This window comes from Triturus cristatus, chromosome 3_2 (assembly GCF_964204655.1).
Source record: "Triturus cristatus chromosome 3_2, aTriCri1.1, whole genome shotgun sequence".
Classification (NCBI taxonomy): domain Eukaryota; kingdom Metazoa; phylum Chordata; class Amphibia; order Caudata; family Salamandridae; genus Triturus; species Triturus cristatus.
The window spans coordinates 217,617,554-217,644,845 of NC_140584.1; the positions used below are offsets into that span (position 1 = coordinate 217,617,554).

Here is a 27,292-nt window from a genome sequence, read left to right on the forward strand (position 1 = left end):
GAAGTAAAGATTCATTTAAAAGATTTAGAGCAGGGCCCGGAAATGCAGTGAAGATTTCCTTCAGAATGCTAGGACAGCAACAATCAATGGGTGAACAAGATTTGATTTTTGAAAGAAGTTTAGAAAAGGTGTGATCAGCTAGTAAGGAAAAATGCATGAGGGAGCTGTTATTGGTGATGTAAGGGGGGTAAGAGACAGGTTTTGACTGGCAGGGATGCTGGACTTGATTTTCTTAATTTTATCAATGAAGAAGATATTTAAGGCATTGCAAAAGGTTTGAGAGGGTGGGGGCCTACACAGGGTTCTTTCAGGATTGGAGAGCTCGTCAACAATGCGAAAGATCTCCTTAGAGCGGTTGGTTGCAGGCAACATTTTTGTAGAATAATAGGCTGCTTTGGCCACTGAGATGGATTTTTTGTAGGATTTCGAAAAGTTAAGGTAGGACTGTTTGTCTTCAGGTTTGTAATTGCTATGCCACTTTCTTTCAAATTGCCTAAGAGCAAGTTTTAGAAGTTTTAAATCACTTGAAAACCATTTTTGAGCGTCATGTGGGTGGGGCGCGTGGGTCTTCCTGAGGGGAGCAAACTTATCGCAGGCGGTCAATAACCAATTGGTGAGCTGAGCATCGGCTAGGTAGAGTAGGGCATTGCCCAGAGGAGCTGAGTTAATGAGGGAGTCAAAAAAGATGGTTTATCAAGTTTGGTCCAGTTTCTTTGAGTGCAGCTAACTGGGCTGGGAATTTTGTTCATGGCGTTATTTAGAATAGAAAAATGGATAAGATGGTGGTCAGACCAGGTGCAGGGTGAGACTGAGACCAGACACAGAGTGATGTTCATGGTCCAGACCTGGTCAAGAGTGTGTCCTTTAATATGAGTAGCCATGGATATATGTTGGGTGAGGTTTAGTTGGGTGAGTAGCTCGGTTAGCTCAGCCGATTTAGGGCCGCCGGGGGTGTCAGTGGCCCAGTAGTTGAAGTCGCTGATTAGTAAGAGCCTCCCATAGTTCCTGTTTCTATTTATATGGCCCAACAAGTTTGGTAGTTTGTAGAAGTGACCTAATGGCACAACATTGATGTTTTGGGGGCTAATAAAGTAATTTGCTAGCTGCTCTAAAATGGTTCTCACCAAATAAGGGGAACCAAAAGTCATGACTGCACAGTCCCATGGAAGAACTTTGTGAGTTTTACCTGCCCAGGCCAATCTCCTAACCATTTTAAAATTCAGAGAAAAGTACCCTATTTAAACCAGTCCTGGTACTTTACCAATGTAGGGATTTGTTTCTTAAAGCCACCCAGGATTTGTTTTCAGAGGTAGAGAGCTGCGGTACGTTTGCTAAAATTACAGTATAGGGAGTTGCTTTAGGGTTCTTAGGGACCAACTAGCCCACCTGTTACCTCCAGTAAGCCCCACACAGGTGGATTGCTTAGAGGTGGTCAGTGGCCATGCCCTATTTCCACCACTCTGCAAATTCACTTCTCGGTGCAGTACGAGTGATGAGGTCCCCTTGACTCTTGAGGACCTCAGGAGTAAATTAGACTTCATCCCCCAAGCAGCAGTGCACCAGGAGGCACTTTTGCAGAGTGGTGGAGAAAGGGGGCATGGTCTCTGACCACCTCTCAGAAATCCAGCTGTATGGGGCCTACTAGAGGTAACGGTAGGGCTAGTTGGCCCCTAGGAACCCTTGAGAGGCAAGGGGACTTCATCCCCCAACCAACAGTGCACCAGGATGCATGTTTGCAGAGTGGTGGAGAAAGGGGGCATGGTCTGCACCACCTCTCAGCAATCCCACTGTGTGGGGCTTACTGGAGGTAACAGAGAGGCTAGTTGACCTCTAAGGACCCCTAGCACTGAAGAGGAGTTCATCTCCCAACCAAGAGCATGCCAGGAGGTGCATTTGCAGACTGGTAGAGAAAGGGGGCATGTCTTGCTATCAGAACTCGGCAATCCTGCTATGTGGGATATACTGGAGTCCCACACTGGACTTACAAGGATGTCCTTGGCGCCAGCTGCCTCTCTTGTTACCTCCATTAAGTCCAACCCAGCAGGATTACTAAGAGGTCTTCGGAGGCCATGCCCCCCTTTCTCCACCACTCCGCAAATGCATCTGCTGGCACACTAATGGGTGTGGGAGGAAGTCCACTTTACCTTTGAGGGACCTTGGGGGGCCAAGAAGCCCTCCTGGTACCTCTTGTAAGTCCTACACAACAGAATTTTTGAGAGCTGGTCGGAGGCCCAGCACCCTTGCTCCACCACTCTGCAAACGCGACTACTTAAAAAACCTAAGAAATTCACAGAAAAAAACAAAGGTTACAGGGACGTTATAGTTAGGAATTAGCATTTTAAAAAACCTTTGAAATTCACGGAATAAACAAAGGTTACAGGTATGTTATAGTTAGGCTGAAATTTCACTCATACAAAACCAGAGAAATTCAGCTGAGCTAACTATGACTCGCACACAAGCAATGCTCTGCTTAAGACCTCACATATTACATCACTCATGAAATGGTCAGTGACATCACTCATGACATCACTGATGACATCTCAAATGACATTACTGATGACATCAGTGATGATATCATCCACAGCATCTCTGATGCACCCACTCATACACCTATAGAATCTTTTATACATCAACTGGCACTCCCACACAACCATTCACAGACCTATTCACAGAGCCATACCAGTACTTACACACCCACTCACTGATTAATTGATCTATACACACAACCACTCTCTCACCCATACTGCCATTCATAGACCCACTCACTCACTAATACAACCATTGATATATCCACTCATTCAGCCATACAGGCACTCACACACTGAGTGAGTCACCCATAGAACTACTCACACACCTATGCACTCATCCATACAGTCAATCTTACAGCCACTTACTCACCAAACAGTTATACACCTACCCACTTACTTACTTATACAAATAGTAACACATACTCACTCAGCTATACAGTCACTGACAGAAGCATGCACTCATCCATATAGCCACTCTCACATTCATTCACTCATGCATATAGTCACTCATATGCCCTGTCACTCACTTACACTGCCTTTCACATACTCAGCTACTCGCCCATACTGACACATGTACTCAATCACAGACAGTCATACAGCCACTCACTCACCCATACAACTTCTCACACATGTAACAGTACACCATACAGCCAATGACTCACTCACTCACTGATCCATAGAGGCAGTCACACACCTCCTCACCCACACACACAGACACCCAGACAACCATAGACATAGTCAGACAACCAATTAATCACCCATATAGCCATTTACGTACCCACTAACATACTCATACACCCACTTAGACTTCAACTGACAGATACACACATTCACACAACCAGTCACTCACCCATACATTCAATGAGATACCTAATCACTCACTTATACAGTCAGTCACACACCCACTGAGTCATTCATACAGTCACTCATACATCCACTGATTCAACAATACATCTTGGTATATATATTTAACACATTTAAAAAAAACACTCACAGTCACTTAATGATGTCATCACTGATGTAATCTCTGCTGTCCTTTGATATGTCATCAGTGATATCATCAGTGATGTCACTGACCATATCATGAGTGGTGTAATATGTGAAGTCATAAGCAGAGCTTTGCGGGCGCAAGTTATAGTTATCTCAGCTAACTATGACTTCTCACTTTCTCTGGTTTTATATGAGTGAAATGTCAGCCTAACTATAACGTCCCTGCAATCTTTGTTTTTTTCCGTGAATATATATATATATGTATCAAGGCCACAGTCTGGTGGCCGAAATGCATCATCTGGACATGATATTGCAATAAAATAATCCTTCTGCATCTCCATTGGAGTCTGTGCTCGTGTTTTACTCGTCGTGGTTCAACCTTGAGGATTTGTTTGGATATATATATGTATATGTGTACACATACACACACACACACACACACGCACACACACACACACATTAAAAACTATTTATTATTAACATACCTCTCAATTTTCGTAGTCACTTCTTGAATGTTACCACTGTTTCGCTTGCAACTATGTTTTATCTCTAAAGTACTTTACTTTTAAGAATCAATTCACAACAGTTTTGGAAACCTTCCCCCACACTGGTATGCTACAGTTACCATATCAACCTGTTTTTAAACACTATACTGTAATAGAAAGTCAAAAGTTCATACACTTTTCAACCACAGCATACCAGCTTCCAATTGCACACTAGCAGGTGTGGTTGAGTACTGCTAAACACAAACCTTTCCACAGTAGCATAACTTTTGAAACATTTAAATTCACCAAACACAATTCTACTCACATTTCCAATTAAAACACACTCTATTTTAAACTTTTCAATTATTTACAGTACCTAATCAAATACAACATTTTGAAAAACCAACTGCACTCCTCCATTTTAACTTTTATTCATTCTACCAACTTTCACATTCAGCTACAGCCTTCTCCTGTGTGCTACTACTTCTTCCTTGAAAATGGTTAGATTGTGGATTGTGGGTCACAGCTATGTTTTCTGGGACAGAGAATATGCAAGAAAGTGTGGAATGACAGAGACTTGGGTTTTCCTAATGTGAAACTTAAATGGTTGGGCCAGAGTGATTTAAAGTGGCACCAATTGCTGCCTTTGGTTGAGAGTATTTCACATTCCCACCATCCAGACCTGTTGATAGTGCACTGTGATGGCAATGACCCAGGGACTCTTACTGGGGTTGGTTTGGAAATTGCATTGAAAAAGGCCTTTGGCAAATTAATCACACTTTTCACTTATACTGTCTTGGTGTACGCCAACATATTGTCATTTACAATGCTGATGGCTTAAACTCGTGTGGATGTGAGACCTATTGCATTGCAAATGCTTGTTTCAATGGGAGCCTGTGTTCTCGTTCGGAACACAAACTCCCATTAAAGTCAATCCGAGTCCGACTGAACAATGTTGGGAAGTATCGTAATCGGTCAGTTAGACTCGCACAACCCGATTCGGTCGAAAACGGTTCCGGAACCGATTCAGTCTTAACAGTTCCTGAACAACATCGTAATCGGCCCCATAATACATTGATAGGATATGTTGTATTTTTAATCATAGAGGCAGCATCTGACTTAAACTTCACAGTCATAGTTAAGAATTCATAACTGGGAAACTCAGCAACAGACAATTCCTTAAGTGCTTCATTGTGGGACTCTTCAACTCGCTGATTCCCTCCCTTTGTTCTCCCTGACCCCTGCCTTTTGTGGATCCTGTCTTTTTCTGGATCGCTAACTTACCCTGATATTGAATGTGTTATCTTTCTGTCATTATTGAATTTTTTTTTTCTTTTGCCGTTTGTTCCCCATCTGTTGACCTACCAGTTCCGACCTGCCTCCTAGCCCCCTATCCCTTGTTGCCTTTGACTAAGCACTCCTTCTCCCCTTGTTGGGGAAAGATCCAATATTCGTACTCTAGAGTCTCAATTACCCCTCTGAGAGAGTTCACAGCATCAAGGGAGCTACGCACAGTTGAGGTATGGTATGGCGCCCCATGCCAAAGCACTCCCTCTCCCCTTGTTGGGAAAGGATCCAGTAGGTAGGCCTTGGAGTCTCAGATACCCCTCTGAGAGAGTCAACTGCATAAAGGGAGCCTCACGCAGCGGAGATGTGGGAATGATACCACTTCCCCTGGGATCACAGCTTACCGGACCTTGAACGCGGCTTTACTCATCTACCGGTTTGTGCCCCGTCACCCTCTCCCTCCTCTTTCATGCTCTGTCTCTCAACCCTCCCCCACCGCTACCCTCTTTCATTCTTTGTCTACTTCCTCTGCTCCTATCTCCGCTCCTCTGAATCTCTCCCCTTGCCTGCCACGCAGCCTAGCCCCTTGTCCCTTGTGCCCTTTGACTAAGCACTCCTTCTCCCCTTGTTTGGGAAAGATCCAATATTTATACTCTGGAGTCTCAGTGATCCCTCTGAGGGAGTCCACAGCATCACGGGAGCCACGCACAGTTGAGGTATGATATGGCGCCCCTTGCCAAAGCACTCCCTCTCCCCTTTTTGGGGAAGGATCCAGTAGGTAGGTCTTGGAGACTCAAAGACCCCTCGGAGAGAGTCCACTGCGTAAAGGGAGCCTCTCGCAATGGAGATGGGGGAATGATATCACTTCCCCTGAGATCACAGCTTTCTGGACTTTGGGCGCAGTTATTACTCGTCTACCGGTTTGTGCCCCTATCACCCTACCCTTCCTCTTTCATGGTGTTACTCTCACCCTCCCCCTCCTCTTTCCTTCCTTCATTCTCTGTCTACTTCCCCTGCTCCTACCCCCTCTCCTCCGAATCTCTCCCCATGCATGATTTTTCCCTATATATGTCCCTATTGTTTGTCTCGACCCAATATCCAATATGCAACGATGTAGCTATGCTCTAACACTGTGTAACCTTTGTAACAATGTAATCTGCAACTCTGGTCTGATACTCATGTAAAGCACTTTGATACCTCCGGGTCTAGCCAGCGCTATATAAAACATTTAAAATAAATAAATAAATAAAAATGCTAAATACAAAAATGGAAGTGGTCAAATTAATTCTGTCCACAGATTGACAAAGCCAGGAAACATGTTAATAAAGCTGCTTCTGCAGTCCTCAGATACCATAGCATGGGCTCTATCAACAAGAACAATCTAGGTTTTGACATGCATGAAATCTATAGAAGTGTTGGAGTTCACTTTACAGATGAAGGCAACAGGGTGTTTCTCAGCAACTTGAAACTTTTCATCCAGTCTTATGTGTAGCTACAACATACTCACAATGAATACAATGGCTCTCGTCAGAGCCACCCTATTGCTCACCAATAAAAAATATTGATTTCAAATCCTTTTATATATATATATATATTTTTTTTTTTTTAGTCCTGACTCCACAAAACAAAAATACAAATTTAAGGGACAAGAACACATTTTAGATTTATAACTCAGAATTTACATCCATATATGTTATAATTAATTTATAAATAGTTTTGTAGCCAACTAACCGTGTGTGCAAGTGGGTGCATCAGTTTGAGTGGCTGTTTGACTAAGTACATGAGTCTCTGAGTGCCTCTGTTGTGTGGTTGCAAGAGTGTCTAAGTAGATCTCTAACTGGGTGTGTCAGTCTTTGAGTGCCTCTGTGAGTGTGTGCGTCACTGTCTGAGTGGGTGTATGAGTAGCTGCATGAATGTCTACATGAATGTCAGTGAATCTGAGAGTGGGTGTGTAAGTCTTAGAGTGGGTCTGTAAGTGTGTTAATAACTCTGTAAGTGAGTCTGTGAGTAGGTGCATACATCTCTGACTGGATATATAATTGGGTGCATGAGTGTCTAAATGGATTTTGAATTGGTGTATAGCTGTCTGAGGAGGTCCATGAGTGGGTGCATGACTCTCTAAGTGGGACTGTGACTGGGTGCATGCATCGAGGAAGAGGTGTGGCGCAGCGGCCAGGGCGACTGACTCCGGAATCCGGGGATCACGGTTCGATCGCCGGCGGCAGATTAGCCGAGCACCATGTGACTCTGGGCAATAGCTTGCTTAATCTTCCCGACGGCCCCCAGCACCTAGAGACCATTACGGGTGATTGTTCACGCATTACAAATGTGGATTATTATTATTATTATTATCTCTAAATTGCTCTTGAATGGGTGTATGACTGTCAGACTGAGTCCATGAGTGGGTGCATGAATCTTTGAGCAGGTCAGTCAATTGGTGTATGAGTGTCTAAATGGGTCTTGAGTGGGTGTATACCTGTCTACGTGAGATAGTGAGTGGGTGTGTCACTCACTAATTGGCTCTATGAGTGGGTTCATAAGTGTCTGAGTGGATGCATAAATTGATTCATGAGTCTCTGAGTGGGTCTGTGAGTGGGTGCATGAATGTCAAAATGGATCTTGAGTGGGTGAATAACTTTTTGAGTGGGCATGTGAGTGGGTGCATGAGTGCATAAATGGGTCTTCAATGGGTGTATGGCTGTCTGAGTAAGTGCAAGAGTATGTGCATAACTCTGATTGAGTGAGTGGGTGCATGAGTCTCTAAGTGGGTCCAAGTGTGGGTGCCTCAGTCTCTGAGTGGGCATGTGAGTGTGAGCAGGAATGTCAACATTTGTCTTGAGTGGGTATATGGGTGTCTGAGTGAGTCTGAGGATAGATGAGTGACTTTCTGACTGGGCTTGTGAGTGGGTGCATGAGTGTGTAAATGGGTCTTGAGTGGGTGAATGACTGTCTGAGTGAATCCGTGAGTGGGTGCATGAATCTTTGAGTGGGCATGTGATAGGGTGCATGAGTACATAAACAGGTATTCAGTGGGTGTATGCTGACTGAGTAAGTGTCAGAGTGTGTGCATGACTCTCTCAGTGAGTCTGTGAGTGTGTGCATGAGTGTCTAAATTTGTCTTGAGTGGCTTTATGGCTGTCTGAGTCAGTACGTGACAGGATGCAGGAATCTCTGACTGGGCTTAGGAGAGGGGGCATGAGTGTCTAAATGGGTCTTGAGTGGGTGTATGGCTGTCTGAGTGAGTCCATTGGTGGTTGTGTGAGCCTCTCAGTCAGTCTGTGAGTGGGTACATGAGTGTCTGAGTGGGTCTGTGAGTGGGTGTGTGAGTCACTATGTGTGCCTGTAAGTAGGTGAATGAGTTTCTGAGTGAGTGTGCGAGTATCTCTGTGGGTCTGTAATTGTATAGATAAGTCTGTGAGTGGGTTTCTCAGTGGGTGAGTGACTGAGTGATTCTTTAAGTGGGTTTATGAGTCTATGAGTGGGCTGCTGAGTGGTTGCATGACTCTATGTGTGGATGTGTGCATGTCTGTGTGGCTATGAGTGCATGCATTACTGTGTAAATCAGTGTTTCAATTTTTTTCATTGAGGTTTGTAACTACATTGCAACATTACACAAAGGGGGCACGCTGAGTGTCGTGATGGGGTTGCTTCTTCACACGTGTAAAAAACAAACAAATGACCACATTTCTTTGCTCGTAAGGGATGCCTTGCAAAATTCTATAATACAATAATGGAGTCAGGGTACCCCCTACCCTGATCTCTTATAAACCTTTTACCACTGGCATATATCCGCTAGAGAAAATGGATGCCGTTTTGGTGTGGTGCATGACGTTACATGGGGACCACGCTTAGAGCCATGCTGGAGTCGCGACCCCATCGAAATAAAAAAAATCCCAGTATTCTAAAACACAAAATATATCTTCATACCCCCCAACAATACATCCATGGGATCAAGGTACTCCTACCCTTACCCCTTTTATGGTTTTTTGAACTTTAAACAATCCACTGGGACCAGCTCACTTCACAAAATGGTAGCCGCAACATTTTCCAAAGCCTTCCTCCAGCCAATGACAGCTCTCTTTCTGTCACATGGCTTCACATAGCAATGTGTCAGAGTCGCGTTCCCTTCACATCCCAAGTTGAATATCTGGAACACCTTTAAATAACTCCAAAACTACTGAATGGGCTTACACCCACTCTCAAAAAGGCACTTCCCCGAACCAACATCTACTGTCATGCTCAATTTGGTGTAATTCGATTCAGCGGTTTGACCTGTAGCCATCTCTAAAGTTCCTTAAAGAATTAACATCAGAAAAATGAGTTTTTGGACCCCCCTTTTTCTCGGGCCTCACTTTGGTGGATCAGCCAAACATTTTGCAGACTGCAGCTGAAGTGAGCGGTGAACTAATTCTATACATTTTGCCAGTAGCCTTCAAACCAAAAAACTCTATTCCTATGGAAACTACATCCTAACTTTAACTACCTACTGGCAACAGAGGTAGTATCACAAGTGTAGTTCTTGACAATATCACATGAAAGTATTTTCATGCAAAAATAACATTTTACTTTTTTTGCAGTAGTCTTGCTCTCACTCAAAGTGGTTTTTAAAAAAACCCAAGCCACACTCTGCTTCTTGGATGACAGCTCTTCATCATCAGTGTCTTCTTCTCCTACTGGCACCTCCTGCTTTTGAGATTGGCTGAGCAGGTGTTCTTCCTCCTCAGTTGACCCTGATGCCAAAATATTTTTCCAAAAAGCACAAAAGTCTGTCCAAAACTCTCCCTTTTTTCAATATCCCCACCAGAGCTCCAAAAGTGTTCCTATCCCACAGAGGAACATTCAAGAAAGAAGAAAGAAGTGGGATAATTTTTCCAAAATTACAGCAACTGACTCCTCCAATCACATGTCTTCCATTCCAAATCACATGATGTGTGCACATACCGGGGTATTACCGATCACCGAGATCATTGGGGTGACCGGCACCATCGTGAAAGTAGGAAACAGCAAGTACTAGTAATTTTGTTAAAATATTATTACATATTTACAAGTTTAAAGACCATACTACTAAACCAATGGTGTCAGAGAGTGCTTCAAATATGTGTATATATATATGTTTCAGATTTTTTTAAAAACAGGCACGCTTTGCGGTCATCAACGTCATCGTGGTGGCCGGCACAATTGCAAAAGCTCGAAATTACAACTGAAAGAAATTGTGTTAAAATATAATTACATTTATGCAAATTTCAAGACCCTACTACTTATCCACTGGTTTCAAAGAGTGCTTCAAATATGTGTATATATATGTTTTAGACTTTTTGAAAACACACACTATCCGTGGTGTCCCCATGGTGACTGTGAAGAAGTTGTGATGATAAAAATGTATATAAAAAACACCTTTAATAATCCACAAAAAAATTAATGATAGGCACCTTACTAAAAGGCCTCTTCAGCATATAGTCTAATACTTTTGGAGAGGTGTTCTTCATGTCTAGGAATACAGTTCATGACCACCACTTAACGAGGCACTTACTTCTTCAAAGTAAAAATCATTTTTCTCTGCAGTATCACTGTCTATAGTTATCTGTTGAACATGGTTGATCAACAAATACAATGAAAAACTTACAGACACATAACAGCGCTGGAGACATTTCCTCAGCATTCTTTACAGCATTACACCACTCTACAAATGCAACTGCTAGTTAAAAAAACTTTGATAATCACTTAAACAACCAAAGGTTACAAGGACCTTCTAGTTAGAAAATGGAATTTTAGAAATCTTTAAAAGTCACTAAAAAAAGCAAAGGTTACAGGGATGATATAGCTAGGAAATAGAATAAAACAAATATTAGAAATACATTAAGAAAACAACAGTTACAGTGAGACGTTATATTCAGAACTTATAGCTGAGCTAACTATAACTCGTGCCTCTGCAATGCACTGCTTATGACCTCACAAATATTATCACTCATGACATGGTCAGTGACATCTCAAATGACATCACTGATGACATCATCAATCAAGTGTAACTGTTTTTAAGAGTTTATGGGTGTCAAACATATACGCTCACCTCCTGCAAAAGTTAAATTAGTATACTAGATGCATTATTACTGAATGATACTACTTCTAACATATATCATCAGAGTGTCTGTGTGACTTTATGTACCCTTATGTGTATGGGTGTGTGTGTGACTACATGGGTGTATAAGTGGGTGTGTGTGTAGCTGTGTGGTGAGTGAGATGCTGTGTAAGTAGCTGTATTCTTGAGTGAGTGGGTGTGTCAGTGGCTGCATGGGTGAGTGAGTAGCAGTGTGAGTGACTCTATCGGTGGGTAAGTGGGAGTGTAATAACTTTATAGGTGAGTGAGTGGGTATCTGAATGGCTATATGAGTGAGTGACTGGGTGTGTAAGTGGCTGTGTGGGTAAGTGAGTGACTCTGTCTGGCAGCTGCAACACGTATAGGAATTTGACGTTTCCTTGAATAAACATTGGTGAATTTTATTGAACTGGTGACATTGTTCTTGAGGGAGAACTTTCCAATAGTATATATGTGCATATTTGAGATGTCATCAGTGATGTCATCAGTGATGTCACTGACCAAGTCATGAATTATATAATATGTGACATCATCAGCAGTGCATTGCGGGCGCATGAGTCATAGTTAGCGTAACTAACTATACCGGACACATTTGTCTAGCTTTGTATGAGTGAAATGTCCAACTAACTATAACGTCTCTGAAAACTATGTTTTTTTAAAGAATTTCAAAGGTTTTTTGTATGAAAATCTCTAACTAAAACGTCCCTGAAACCTGTGTTTTTTTCAGGTGAATTTCTATGGCTTTTTAAATGCTAATTTCTAAGTATAACGTCCCAGAAACCTATGTTTTTTTCAGTGAATTTCTAAGGTTTTTTTAAATGCTAATTTCTAACTATAACGTCCCTGAAACCTGTGGTTTTTTCAGTGAATTTCAAAGGTTTTTTAAATGCTAATTTCTAACTATAACGTCCCTGAAACCTGTGGTTTTTTTTTAGTGAATTTCAAAGGTTTTTTAAATGCTAATTTCTAACTATTCCTACAGAGGAAGGACATGTGCAGAAAGAGAAAGAAAGGCACAGAAAGAAGCAAGAGAAAACCAGAAAGAGGCAACAGAAGTCCAGAAAGACGAACAAAGGTACAGAAAGAAGCAATAGATGTGCACAAAGAACCAACAGAGGAGCAGAAAGAGGCCTTGTTGCAAAGTCATCCTGTGCCCCTAACTTTTTGCTGGCGGTTACTGGTGGCAAGTGACTCTGGCTAACCAGGCCTAGAGCCAGTGCAATGCTAAAATACACCTAGTATCCAGTGAAAACACCTATATACACTAGGGAACACTCTGCGTTGGGGTACCCCTCTGATTGGCATGACCTCCTCTGTAAGGCCCTAGTACCTAATAGGACAGGGAGATTAAAACTACCTCTAAGTAAGAGGTGCAGAAAGATGCTTCTTTAAGTAGCAGTCGCAATTGCAGATTGGTGGAGAAAGGTTGCTGGGCCTCCGACCTGTGCTCAGGAATTCTGCTACATAGGAATTAGAGGAGATACCAGGAGGGCTTATTGGCACCCAAAGTCCCTCAGGAGTAAATTGGACTTCATCCCCCATCCCGTAGTCTGCCAGGAGGCACGTTTGCAGAGTAATGGAGAAAGGGGTCTTGTCCTCTGAAGACGTCTTAGGAATCCCACTGTGTTGGACTTACTGGAGATAACAATAGGGGTAGTTTGCTATGGCAGTGGGGAGCCGTGATCCTGCCCTGCCATAGCAAACAGCATTGCAGGATCCGACCCTGGGGGGGTGGTGGTCCCCAGGGCAATCGAGGGCTCCAGTAGGGGGGTCGAACTGCCCCATCCCAGCATTTGTAAAGCCCCAGGGAGGTGGTAGTCCCTGGCACGGACCCCCGAATTTAAATAAACAATGCCCCGGGAAGGTGGTGGTCCCTAGGGGCAGTGTGGGGGGCTCGAGTCCCCCCACACTTTAATTCTGAAAGTAGCCCCAGGGAGATGGCAGTCCCTGGCGCTGCGGGGGGCCATGTAGCCCCCACATTTAAATCAGGTAGCCCTGGTGGTTCCCGGGGCTTTGGGGGGCCTGTGAGCCCCCCAAATAATTAAATGTCCCGGGGAGGTGGCCGTCCCCAGGGCTTGGGAGGGCCCACGAGGCCCCCTACCCAATTTCAACAAAGCCCTGGGGAGGTGGCAGTCCCCCTTTATTTAATTAAAGCCCCAGGGAGGTGGCGGCCCCTGGGGCTGCAGGGGGCCACGTGCCCCCGTGAATAAATGATGAAGCCCTGGGGAGGTGGCGGGCCCCGGGGCTGTGGGGGCTGGGCCCCTCACCTTAATTTCAGAATTGCTGCCGGGACCTGGCCCACCCAGGGGCTTTTTAACAAATGAAGCGCGGGATCACGAGCTTCATTTTTTAAAAATAATTTTGGCCAGATTCGCAAACCCAGCATGAATTCGGCCAAAACTATAGGAAAAATGCATTTTTGGGGCCTGGGGGTCCCTGTGGGACCCCCTGAGGAGGCCTAGGGGTTCAGAGTGCTTCCATCCTGCCCCCTTTTATTGTTTTTAATGTTTTTTCTTCCCTTTTTCTTGTTACTCGGTTACTGAGTCACAAGATGGCTGCCAACATATTCTGGTTTAGAGTGCTGGCAGCCAATCAGAGTGAAGCTCGTGCCCGGGTGTGTTCGTAAACCCTCCTTGGTGCTCAAATATCGATATTTTTCTTTTTTGAATTTCTCAGCAACTACTGAACGGATTTGCACCATTTTAAAAAAAAGGCCGATTTCTGGACCAAGATATACCTTTTTGTCAAATTTAGTGTAATTCCGTTCAGCAGTTCGGGCTGTAACCTGTTTCAAAATTCCTCTGGAAATTAAGATGGAGAAAACGTGTTTCGGGACCCCCTTTTTTTCTTGGCCTCAGCTTGATGAATCACCACAAAACTTTCAAGACAGGAGCTGACCGGAGCGCCCCATTAATTTTGAAAATTTTGCGAAGATTCGTCAAACGGAGCTAAAGATATTGGCAAATAAAAAATAATTTTCCTTTGGAAAATACATTCTAACTATAACTACCTACTGGCGTGTCTATATATATATATGTAGACACACACCAAAAAAACAATGTTTCAAGTAACATGATAAGTGAATATGTCAGTGACAGCATTCTTTTTTTAATGTAATAAAACACAAGAGAAATAGTAGTAAGGGTAGGTGACAATTTCCGTTCCGCTCCCGGAAATTGTGAAATTTCATCATTTTCGCGTTCCGTGCATAACGCGAAAATGCCAAAACTTCCGCGATCCGCAGCGGGACGGAAATATGCAGGGCAGGATTCATTCTTGCACAATGCTCCTGTCATTTTAAACCTCAGGAAGCACTTACAGATTTAAATAAAGCAGGTGCACGAGTTGAAGGTCAAATTCAATAACGCATTAATCAGCACAAAAGATTCGTGAGCACGGTGGAGGCTAGGCAGGTGTGCTTTCTCCCCATATCTACCGTCACCAATTTGCTGTATTCCTTGATGGAGGTCTGTGCATCCATGAGTTTCTCGAGCGCAATCCCCGTGTAGTTCCTGACACCAGGAGGTTCTGTCTCCTCATCTGCTGCGCTGGTCGGTCTCTGACCCTTTATAAACAAGAGGCATGTGAACTGCATAGAAGCCCTGCCGTTTGGCCCCAGCCCACACACCAATGGTGTGCAACGTCTTCCCGCCCTTTCCCCACTATGATGGACAGCTCACTCGAGGGACCCCGGCGCCCATCAGCACGGTGGCAAAAGTTACAGACACACATGGTCGCTGGACAACTCTTCTGGCCCTTTACGCAGCTGTAGTGTAGGAAAAGCACTATACATTTACCCACCGAGGTAGCACTTACTGATTAGCCAGTAGAAAGTACTCCAGTTGAGTATTGCACAATGACGGTGGCATCTTGTTGAAAAATATGCAGGGCAGGATTCCTTCTGGCACGATGCTCCTGTCACAAAAATTAAACCTCAACAGGAAGCACTTACAGATATAAATAAAGCTGGTGCCCGAGTTGATGGCCAAATACAGTAACGCATTAATCAGCACAAAAGATTCATGAGCTCGGTGGAGGCTAGGCAGGTGTGCTTTCTCCCCATATCTACCTTCAACAATTTGCTGTAATCCTTGATGGAGGTCTGTGCATCCATGAGTTTTTTGAGCGCAATCCCCGTGTAGTTCCTGACACCAGGAGGTTCTGTCTCCTCATCTGCTGCGCTGGTCGGTCTCTGACCATTTATAAACAAGAGGCATGTGAACTGCATAGAAGCCCTGCCGTTTGGCCCCAGCCCACACACCAATGGTGTGCAACGTCTTCCCGCCCTTTCCCCACTATGATGGACAGCTCACTCGAGGGACCCCGGCGCCCATCAGCACGGTGGCAAAAGTTACAGACACACATGGTCGCTGGAGACAACTATTCTTGCCCTTTACGCAGCTGTAGTGTAGGAAAAGCCCTATACATTTACCCACCGAGGTAGCACTTACTGATTAGCCAGTAGAAAGTACTCCAGTTGAGTAGAGGTATTGCACAAAACGGTGGCATCTTCTTGGACAAATATGCAGGGCAGGATTCCTTCTGGCACAATGCTCCTGTCACAAAAATTAAACCTCAACAGGAAGCACTTACAGATATAAATAAAGCAGGTGACCGAGTTGAAGGTCAAATTCAGTAACGCATTAATCAGCACAAAATCTCCGTGAGCAAATGAAATTTCACGTGTTCGCGGAGATTTTTTGCCGTTTTGCGACATTTTGCGAAAGGCACTTTCGCAAATTCTGCCCACCCTTAAATAGTAGTATCTGTGATAAGCTGTTGCTCAAAAATCCATTTCCACTGGCTAACCTATGAACGTCGACGGTTACTCCTCTCTAACAGCCGTCACAGTGATATCTAATTATTATGTCCATAAGATTTTTGGAACAAAGAAGAAGAAACCGGTTTGGACTGTGTATCTGAGACTGCATGTGGTTAGGAGGATGTATCTATTACCAGTGATCATTTTTAGAATAAATTTGTATTTTTTGATTCGGCAATGTGGGGTACAACAGTGTTTTTTTATGAATATTGCCAATTGTAAACCTAACTCTGAATTTATATTGCTTATGTGAGTATTAATCTTTGTACAATAAATAGAATAATTGTGAAAACAAAATTAAAATGAATTATTTGACCAGTACGCCTGACTTTTATTTCAATATATTGGTTATACTGTAAAGGGTGTCTTCTGCATAATAATTGTAGTGTTGGATTTAAAGACTAACAAAACACAAAGTATACTGGAAATAATCCCTCCAGGGACATTTTGTTTTTTGACTTAATTACGTTTCCTGGGGGAATACTGAGTTGCCCTAGTGTGATTAAATATACTTTCTAAAAGTGTCATTCTAAAATAATAATGTTATATACAAATGTACCATTATAGAGGATTTATCATTACCATTCCAAGGATATAAAATTCAACTAGCCCATTCTACTCAGGAATTACATCTTAAAAGTTTATTAAGGAATTCCCAATGCTAACCCTTCGAGGGGGAGTAGGCCTCACAGCAGTGAAAATATGAATTTAGCTGTTTGGTACTACCAGGACATGTAAAACTTAAAAGGCCATCTCCTGCCTTTTACTAAGACAGCACATTGCCCTTAAGGCTACCAAGGGCCTACGCTAGGGGTGACTTCTGTGTAATAAAATGGGAGTATAAGGCTTGAAAAGTGGTTTTAAATGGCAAGTGGAAGTGGCAGTAACCTGCACACACACGGCCTACAATGGCAAGCCTGAGACAGGTTTGAAATGCTACTTGTGTAGGTGGCACACTCAGTGCTGCAAGCCCACTAGTAGCATTTAGATTACAGGCCCTGGGTATATGGTATACCACTTTACAAGGGACTTTAGCACTGGTCAGCAATGGTATAGTGCTCAGAGACCTGAGCTCAACAAAATGATACAGCAAAACGAGAAGGTAAGCGGGGAAAACATTTGAAGGAAGAATGTCATAAGGATGACAGGTCTAACAGTATATGTATATGAGACAATACCAAAACTGAAACAAAACATAAAGTTTTTATTCAAATGTATTGTCTTTTTAATGCCATTCATTTGAAAAATACCTACTATATGGATCTCAGCAATTCAAATACTGCTTCCCTTAAACTGTACTTCTGTAATAATTCAGATATGAATGATTAGAGAAACAATGGTTCTCAGGTGATAACATTAAATGTATGTCTTCTTCTACGCTACTATAAAGTTTTGATAAAGCATAAGTATATCATTTAATTAATTCACAGCAATAAAATGTTGTATCCATTTTACTTTCAGGACTGGACAAGGGAAGTCTTCAATCAATGTCTTAGGTATAGGAAGTGGAACAGGTTTGTAAGTTTTAGTCATTGCAATGTATTTCTTTTTCCTAATGCGTTGCTTGTTTTTTTGGCTTTGACGAAGCCATCGCTTGAAGAAGGTGTGCAGTGTGACTGTCATAACATTTAGTCTAATGTACTGTAAATGCTAGATGATAGTAATGCAAATATTCCCGACCTGTATATGCATATTTGCCTTTCCTCAGTGAGATAAGCAATTGGTGAACTTATGTTTAGCCATATAAATGTAAACTAAATCTATGTTCTTCATTTTGCATGTTACAAAACATTATATAATATGGATTGTACTGTTCAAAAGTTCAAGCCTTCAACCCATTTTTTGGCAATGTAAAAGGTTGGCCTGGGTTGCAAAGCGGCAGGAAATTACAGTGGAATCGCTGCTGTTTCAGCTATTGCCAGAAAATAACGGGGCAATATTTAAAAGGTATGGGGAAACATTGTTTCCAACAAATCATTTGACTATGTCTCCTTCAGCAGAGAAAGTGGTCTGTAGATCTTTCCGATAATTATCAGGGGGTTTTTAGTGTCTTGACCCTGTCCCGGGCTCACTGTGCCACTGGATTCAAGCTAGCCTGTCTGATGAGGGATGTTGCCCCAAAACCGGTTCCAGGATGCTTGGTTCCTGTCCTGGGAGGACCTGACTTGGCAGTTCGGGCTGTACTGTTCCCATGAGGCACAGGGCCAAGACTGATTCACATATGGCTGGGTCTAAACTGGGGTGGCATTGTGAGCAAAAGAACAATGGATTTACCCCAGATCTCTTGACTGGGGGTGAATGTTTGATTTGCTCTGCATTCTGTCCATCATCTGTGTGTCTTTTGCTAGCTTAAATAATTGACTTTGCTGTCATGCTACCACAAAAAGGTATGAAGCTGTCCACCCACATCACTCTACTACCATGAAGTCAATTAATAATTTGTAAAAGACTTTCATATATAAATACTCTATCTTCTAATGATATGAAAAATAGAACAATACGCTCTAAAATTGAATAAGCCTCCTTTTACACTGCACTTATCCATTCAAATATTTACAGAATTTCACAAATATGTGCTCTTTCATTGAATTATCAACTCTAAGGAGTATTTTAGAAAAGATATTCAAATATGGGTTCCCTTGTAGCTAACACATTCCTCCAATATAAGGACTAAATTATCCAGTATGCTTAGAGGGTCCATGATGGCCTCTTTTATCAAATAGTGAACCAAGATTCAAAGCAGGGCCCTACTGTCCACCTTGTAATTGTAGTTCATACACCAGTGAAAAATCTGGAATTCTCTATTCTTCCTGTTTAAAAAATGGAATGCTTTGGGCATCAAGGTGTAAGAGAACACATTGTGAAGTGCTTAAGAATTAAGGAAAACTCTGAGAAAAGCTGTGTGGCAGCAAAGCTTTTCGTGTCGGCTCCTGTGAGGAACCAGGTGTTTTGCAGGTTTCCACCTGCCTTTTGTTTCACCCCCATTTGGACTACTACAAGAGACAAATGGTTCTGTCGGGTCACACAATTTCTTTGCAGTGTGAGTTATTCACTGAGAGATTTATACAATTGAATAAAAGCGATCCGCTTGAATACAAAAGAAAATGGATGAATTTGTCTCATTCAGAAGGATATTTTACTTCATATTTGCAAATCATTGGATAAGGTCAAGAATTACCATGTCATAAAAGCTGTCCGATAACTCTACTAAAAAAAAAAAAAAACGACGCATGTGGGTGTGATTGTAGTGACTTGGTGAATAAAGTATGTGTATCATACAACAAATTTGGACAAATACTGTATAAATATTTTTTACAACGAAGTATTGAAAAACAAGGTCCCATTTTCACATCAAATAATGGAGATCACCCTAGATTGCTAAATTCATTATATACTGGTTTACTAAGGGACCTATGGCATGGACAAAAGAACCGTCGACGTTTCGACCCTGACAATCTGCATGAATGATGTCAGCACGGGTCTTCTTCAGAACAAACAAGCGCGGTGGACAGCCTGTGTAGAGAAATAACTAAGTATCTGAGGATCCATGTGAATACTGTGGCCTAAACCAGGTCAATCATCTTGACTATATTTATATACCATTTTTGGTTCTTGTGTAACATATCCTCATTCATTTTTGTGGAATAGATCGCCAATGTGCATGTGATTCGTGGTTCAAATCAGCAAATATACCTTGACCACGTCTATAATCTAATACCATTTCTGGTACATTTGTTTTTGTTCCATCCCAAATACGTGAAGATGCCTTACAGACACTCCTGCATTGAGCCTGTGGTCTCGCTGCCACGGCACGGCATCCTACGGAGGAGATAGTGGCTGGGTGAGAAGGTGATTTGCCTCCTTTAGGAGCGGCCCTCGGTGGACTCTGGAGCTGAGTCCTGGCTGTGCCTAAACACCGCCCCCCCCATGGGGATGATAATGAGGGCCCAGGAGGGCCTTAGGGTGGAGGGCCCTGGAGTGTTTGGCTGCTAGTTGTCTCATGTACTCTACTTACCTGTCACCCCACTGGGCTGTAATGAGGGAGAGTGTGGCCTGCTCTGGAGGAGCTGTGGCAACCGGCGGTTCCAGCTTGCGTCAGAGGGTAGCCCCTTTGAGTCCCTGAGCTTAGAATTAGCTCCAGCTCTCACAACAGCTTCACACTTGATGGACTTGAGGATTTGCAGCCACACAAGCTACATACCTTTTGCTATCATATGGAGCCTTCAACATCCCTCAACCCCAGATAAGTGCCCACTACCTCATTTTCACCTTGTGCACAGATGAGACGCTAGATTCTGGAAGACCTGATGCTTCAATCACCTTCTCCTTTATTAAAGCCCTGTTTGCTTCCCTGCGAGACGATATCCAACCCACAAAAAAGAGCTCTCTGTTTATCTCAAGGAGGTTTGTCGAGACATAGACAGCCTTGGAGACAGAGTCTCAACACTCACAGATGACGAATCGAGCCGAAACAAGAAAATTGAGCAACTCCAGCAGAAAGTCCTTCACCTTCAAGACCAACACTTAGACCTGCAAGCCCATGTGAAAGATTTGGAAAATAAGTTGCGTCATAATGACATCTGTATTAGGGGCATCCCATCAGGTTTGGAGGGGTCAGACATCACCTCATTTTTGACTGAACTTTTTTGCTTGATTCTTGAAGCACCTCCAGACACTGAAATCAAATGGGATCGCACCCGTCGAGTAGGCTCTAAAAGGTCAGCTCCGGCACCCCAGCTGACATTTTGATAAGTGTTCGTGAGTTCCCGCAGAAAGAACGTATTCCCCGAATGGCTCGAGACAAACACCCAATACAGTTCCAAGGATACAATCCGATTCTTTATAAAGACATAGCAGCATCCACCCTTTAAAATCTTAGGGCCTTCCTTCCTGTCACTACCCACCTAAACAACCCGCATACCATATAATTCTGGAAACACCCCTTTAGACTGGACTTCCAACTTGATGGGAAACTTCATCAGTTTTGCTCACTTGAAGAGGCCTGTCAATCATTGGACATTAAAAATGTCTTCCCGGAGTAGTCTTGCAATGACCAGCATGATCAAGGAACCCGGAGAACCTGCAGAAGGAGAACCACAAGACTATCCCCTACAGAACTACGCCCAGACCCAGTGACTATGTCTAAAGAGAGACATGCACTCCTGGTTCCAATCACTGGAGATTCAGGCAACTTAGCAGTGACACGAAGCAGGCCACGACCTTTCTCTCCTCCTCTGTTCCTCTTTTCAACTTCTTTCTTTCTCCACACTCTTGACGACTGGCCTGGGTGGGGGCTGGGGAAAATGAGTATTGGCCACTGTACACCCGTTTTTCTGCTTTACATTCCAGAGCGTGCTGAGTCCTGGACATTGACACTGTTCACAATGTTTCTTCAACTGCTTCTTCATTTACCCATAGGTTTGTTTATTCCTTTGTTTTGTTGGGACCCAGCGACTAGTGATCCCCTTTTCAAACACCATTACTTTAGATATGGGCTCTCACACAACACTATGTTCTTCATACATGTTGCTTAAAGCACCCCGCAGAGGTACCTCTGTATCTCACAACCCCTCTTGTGCAGATGACAGGTGATCTGATGATTCTCACGCTCAATGTTAAGGGTCAAAATAATCCCACTAAAATGCAATCTATCCTTTCATACTTGGAGCATTCTGAGGCTCATATTTCTCTTCTTCATGAAACGTACCTTCTTACCAGTGAAGCTTTTCCCCGACAATATTTCTCATCACTTCACAGTAAAACTGCAGGAGTGGCCATTCTAGTCTTCAACTCCTTTCAAAGGAAGGTAGGTCCCAAACAGGCCAAAATTAAGGGTAGATTGCTAGCTTATACAGTGATAGTGGGCTCTCATGCTTTCACCTTAGGCACCATTTATGCCCCAAATGAAAGGCAGGAACGCTTTTTCTGATGAGCAGGGACAGAGGTGATGAATACCCCAGATCAGCTGGTTATACTGGTAGGGGACCTGAATTTGGTTTGTGACAATGCGCTAGCAAGGTCAGCCCAATGTCATGGACAAATGGGAACCCTTTCCCCTGAGAAGGCACTATGGTTAGGTGACATAGGCTTAATGGACATCTGGCAGGCCATGGCGCACACAATCAGGACTACACATTTTATTCCCATGCACACAAAACATATGCTAGATTAGACAATTTTTTGGCTCACCTGAGGTCACTTCCATAAGTTCTTTATCGGACCATGTTGCAGTAAGTATTACCCTGACTGTATCCCCAACCAGGCCACCCCCCTAAACCTGGTGACTTCAAGAAATCCTATTGCAATGCCCTGAAGTTGTAAAGCAAATCACTTAAGCGATATAGGAATTGCTAGCTATTAATGCCCCCCGACAGTACTATCACTAAACTATGGAGAAGTATAAAGGCTGTTGTTAGCAGGGAGCAGATTGCAATTTTTGCTGCAGACAATAGAATACGCAAGGACAAATGGGAAACACCTGTCCCACCAGGTTTGAGAACTGGAATGCATTCACAAATGGATGGACGCTCCATGGCTATGGCGACAGCTTGAAGCTGCCCATTCCTATCTGGCAGGTATCAATCTGGATAGTGCGTAATATGCAGGGTTCATTCTCCGCAAATGTATTATATTGGGGGCAATAGATGTGGATGCCAGAGCAAGTGGGTCCAGACAGAGTTTGAAACTGCGGTTCAGGAATGGAAAGATGACCCCAATATCGTGAATACCTTCTGAGATTTCTATGAAGACCTTTATACGGCCCAAAGCCTGTCCACAGATGCGCCAGCCACATTCCTTCAAGAGGCCCACTCCCCAAAATTAACAGGGGAACAAGCAGCTGATAATGACCATCGTAAAAAAACACTTAAATCTCCAGGCTCAGGTGGCCTCTCTGCCCTCTTTTGCAAGACATTTTGCTCGCTTTTAAGATTATTTAATGTGATTTTCTTAATTCCCCCTTCCATGTTGACAGCATCATCCACTGTCCACTGTCCTTATTATAAAGCCAGGTAAGAACAGACGTTATTGTGTATCATAAAAACCAATATCTTTTTAAATGTAGATCTTAAACTTCAATGGCATCCTTGCAGCCTGTTTGAGCCCCTTGATGCTTGGCCTCACTGCCAATGTACTCCATCTCATTGACAAAGCCTAGCGCTCAAATCAGGAGCAGATGTTGTTAGCAATAGATGCTAAATAAATGTTTGCTAGAGTTCATTGGCTGTATATGGCAGCCACTCTCAAGCATTTTGACCTCGGAGACAAATTGTGTAGATGGATCCTCAGCAGCTATAGTCAGCCTACTGCAGTGTTCCGGGTGAACGGGCACTCCTCCGCTCCGTTTCCGATCAGCAGCAGCACGCGACAGTGGTGCCACCTCTCACCCCTAGTGTTTGCATTATATATGGAAACAATGGCTCAGAGAATCCGGCCTCATCCTATGATATAGAGAATCCTCTTTGGGGAGAAGAGCATGCTATCAGTCTCTACTCAGATAATGTTATAGCAACATTAGAGGATCAATCCATTTCATTACCTACCTTCCTTAATGAACATGAACTGGATACATTTAGCCAGGCTGCAGGCTTTAAAGTAAATGTGCACAAATCTCAAGTTTTTAATCTATCCCTTCATCCTCCCACACAGGAAACCCTGCAACACAAATATCCCACACAATGGGCAACAACATCTATCCCATAGCAGGGTCTTCAACTCACAGCTAAGACCCAGACAACAGCGACGCTCAATTATCAGAACTTACTTCACCAAGTTAAATTAAAATGACATCGCTGGGACCTTACTGTCTTCCTTTGCTTGGTCACATTGCAGCCCTAAAGATGATGATTCTACCAAAGATATTATTTCTCTTCCAGATGCTCCTGGTGGAACTCCCTCCTGGAGTATTACAGACCCGTCAACAGGGGCTTAATCAAATATCATATGTATAGGCAGCTAGGAGACCCCGCATGTGCAGAGACTTAAGCTATAGATCGCAGACGAAAGGAGGTTTAGGAGTTCCGAATCTCTACCGTTATTATCGGGCAGCTCAGCTTAGGGTTTTTCTGGAGTGGGGTTCCAAGACAAATCTGAAAAGCACTGGGTTTTCATGGACAGAGGGGTGGCGGGACAGCCACTGTAGAAAATTACCTTCTTTCACAAATACGCCCACCCCAGGAACCTTTATCTTTCCCCTATCACTAAATCCTCCTTGGATGCCTCCTACAAAGTTGCTGAGCAGGGTGGACTTACCTCATTCCCCTCTTCCCTTACACCAGTTGTGGGTAACCCAGATTTCACTCCAGGTTTAGACTCTCCGGATTTCAAATACTGGAACCAGATTGGTTGTAGATCAATTTGCTCGTAATGTGGCTATTATTTTAACAGCAACTAAGATCGCCACAAATTGGTATTTCAGAACCTACCCAGGTGCAGAAAGGTAATCCATCTTGAAAACCAGATTGTTTGTCAATTGTGGCTCTTTAGGCATGTTACTGCATTTACTATGGGATTGTCCAACACTCACATCACATCCTACTGGATGCAAGTGCTTGATGACGTTAATACCCATTTCAACACACAACTTCCTGGATTCCCTGCCTAAAATCATTCTGGGTCCACCCAATACACTCACCATCCCACTCAAATCTCGCAGGGGCAGACAGATTGGAGATGCACTGGTTGCAGCCCTGCAGAATATAATGACACATTGGGGTGTGGGCAGATCCCAACAGATCTAGGATGGTTACACTAGTTTTGCCACATACTTGGGATGGAGTGACTGCCCCTTTTCTTATTGAATCAGGGAACCTCTTTCCCTGAGATTTGCTGCCTGTTCCTGACATTACTGACATTGTAGTTTTGCAAACTCTACTGTCCCAAATTTTGACGCCTTCTTTGATTAACTGAGACCCTCCATACCCCTATCTGAAAGAGTCCCTGTAATTTTCCACATTAGCCTATCAGATCGCACTTGCTTTGATTTCAAATGCTGATTGGTCCCGGGGGTAGGAGGAGTTTTGGGGTTGATTGGGAAATTCTAATGATGGCATGGCTAATAGGTTGATAATTTTGTGTTGCTTTTCGTTCTTATTTTATAAAACCAATAAAGAGATTTAAACCATAAAAGAAATCATAGGCATGATGGTCCACTGACCCCAGCCAGCCACGATCCCTGTGATGGTAGCGATTCATATTTGGTCACAATTTACAACTTACCTCATGCATATTATTGAAGTAGGTCACATTGCAATCCCATTTGAATTTTAGAAGTTCGCAAAAAGCAGTGCTTTCAGTAAATTTTGGTGCACAAATTGCAACCAAGTTTATTAAATGCATTGTATGAACATAAGGCCCCTGATTTCTTGGCAATTAAGTGCCAAAGTTCAGAAGTGTTCCCCTTTTTGTTTACAAGAGTATGCCCCAAATGTTACGAATAGGTCCTGATAGAGATGCCTTTATATTTCTGCTTAACATTATAAATGTCACACTTAGGAAAACCGTTTTTGTGGACCAGGATCTTCAAATTGCATTTCAGATTTTTAAAAACATTATCGTATCAGTGGCATGTAATTATTATGGTCAATGTGTCCATCAATCAAGACAAGGTTAGACCAGTAGAGGGCTGCAAGGGGTGCCTGGTGCTGTTAGGTGCTGTAAATATGTAAACTCACTTAACTCAAAAAAAGTATCCTCCCTTACAAGGAGCAATGATGAAGGAGAAAAGGAAAAGAAAACCTATACTCCACCACACTTAGAGGTGGGAAGAGGAGAAAACCTCTTTTTCTATATATCCCTCACCCACTCTAGCAGTGGCATTCTTCGTCATTGGGTTCACCCAAACTCCTAAAGATCAGTTGAAAAATGGTCATTCAAGCACAATATGTGACACAATACAGATGCCTTTGTCTGTCACTTTGAAATGATTAAGTAATTTCGAGCAAAATGAAAACATAATCATGCTATTTTTCTGTTTGTACTTTCTGTTCACATGCAAATCCCTCCAGACAATAAGTACCTATCTTTTGTTTGCATGCTGAAGTAATTCTTTAGCACTACACGTTTCCAGCTGCATAAATTAAGTTACTGGGGGATCTCTACTAGAAGAATGCCCAGGACCTATTTAGGCCAATAGAGTAGGGCAGAAAAATGTTGGCTCTTTTACCTTAGGGTCATAGGACAACAATTTCCTTGATGCCCCTTCCCATAGTTTTTAATCGTATCCACTCACTCCACTAATAAAGGGATACCTTGGATTTGTCGTGTAGCTCCTATAACAAATATAGAGGATATGCACGTTTGGACCGCATACACTGTAGGATTGGTGTCAGAGTCACTCTAAACACCCCCACTGGGTATGTTGGCCTTTTGTACCAACTAGCTCACAGTGCCACTAGGATGTCCTCTTACCAAGGAGAAAATAGTTTTCAGCAACCATCGAACATGACATCCCTGATCCCTCAGGATCGTGGAAACAATATGCTACTTTTGGCTCAGTAACTCGTGCTTACATAGTCTGTCTCAGAGAGATACACAGAATAAACTGGCTGGGCGTTTTCAATAAGTATTTTCTGAACAGTTGTTATTCTGGTGTAGAATAGATGAGCTCCAACAACCGTTAGACAGTATAAGATATACATGATTAGCAGTACTATAAAGGTAAATGGATGGTACAGCTCTACCATCTTACAATTGTCATGAAAACATACTAGTATATAAAACACATAATTAAAAGATGCGTACTCCTATGATACTTCCCGAACTAGATGTACCTAAATGTACCTAGCATGTGTGTAGGTGTTAAGCCAAGAATCCCTCTAGGATAAACTCAACCCCATTACCTGAAGTGAGAGACTGTGGGACCCCGTCTTGGTCTTGAGTTGGACACCCCGCAAGGGATGTTAGACCACTGCAAGCTGTAGTGTCTGCTTGCAGGAACCTCAGCATCTCTGGTCAGTGTGTCGGCCGGGAAGTCTCGGTCTCCTCTGCTCTATCTTAGCAAGATGTGATGTATATATACCCATAGGCCTCCCCAGGGGTGCTTCTTCTCTGTATTACTGTGTCGGCCTAAGGATGACATTGGGCACAA

At 43.1% G+C, this 27,292-nt stretch overlaps 1 protein-coding gene across 4 annotated transcripts in view; it reads left to right on the plus strand.

The window, feature by feature from the left end:
• The window catches only part of LOC146857044 (histamine N-methyltransferase A-like), a 504,499-nt gene that overhangs the window by 252,550 nt on the left and 224,657 nt on the right, over positions 1-27,292 (plus strand). For all 4 annotated transcript variants that reach the window (XM_085647538.1, XM_085647541.1, XM_085647540.1 and 1 more), the window contains one exon: positions 17,668-17,720. In XM_085647538.1, the coding sequence (XP_085503664.1) occupies positions 17,668-17,720 (53 nt within the window). The remainder of the gene's footprint in view (positions 1-17,667; positions 17,721-27,292) is intronic.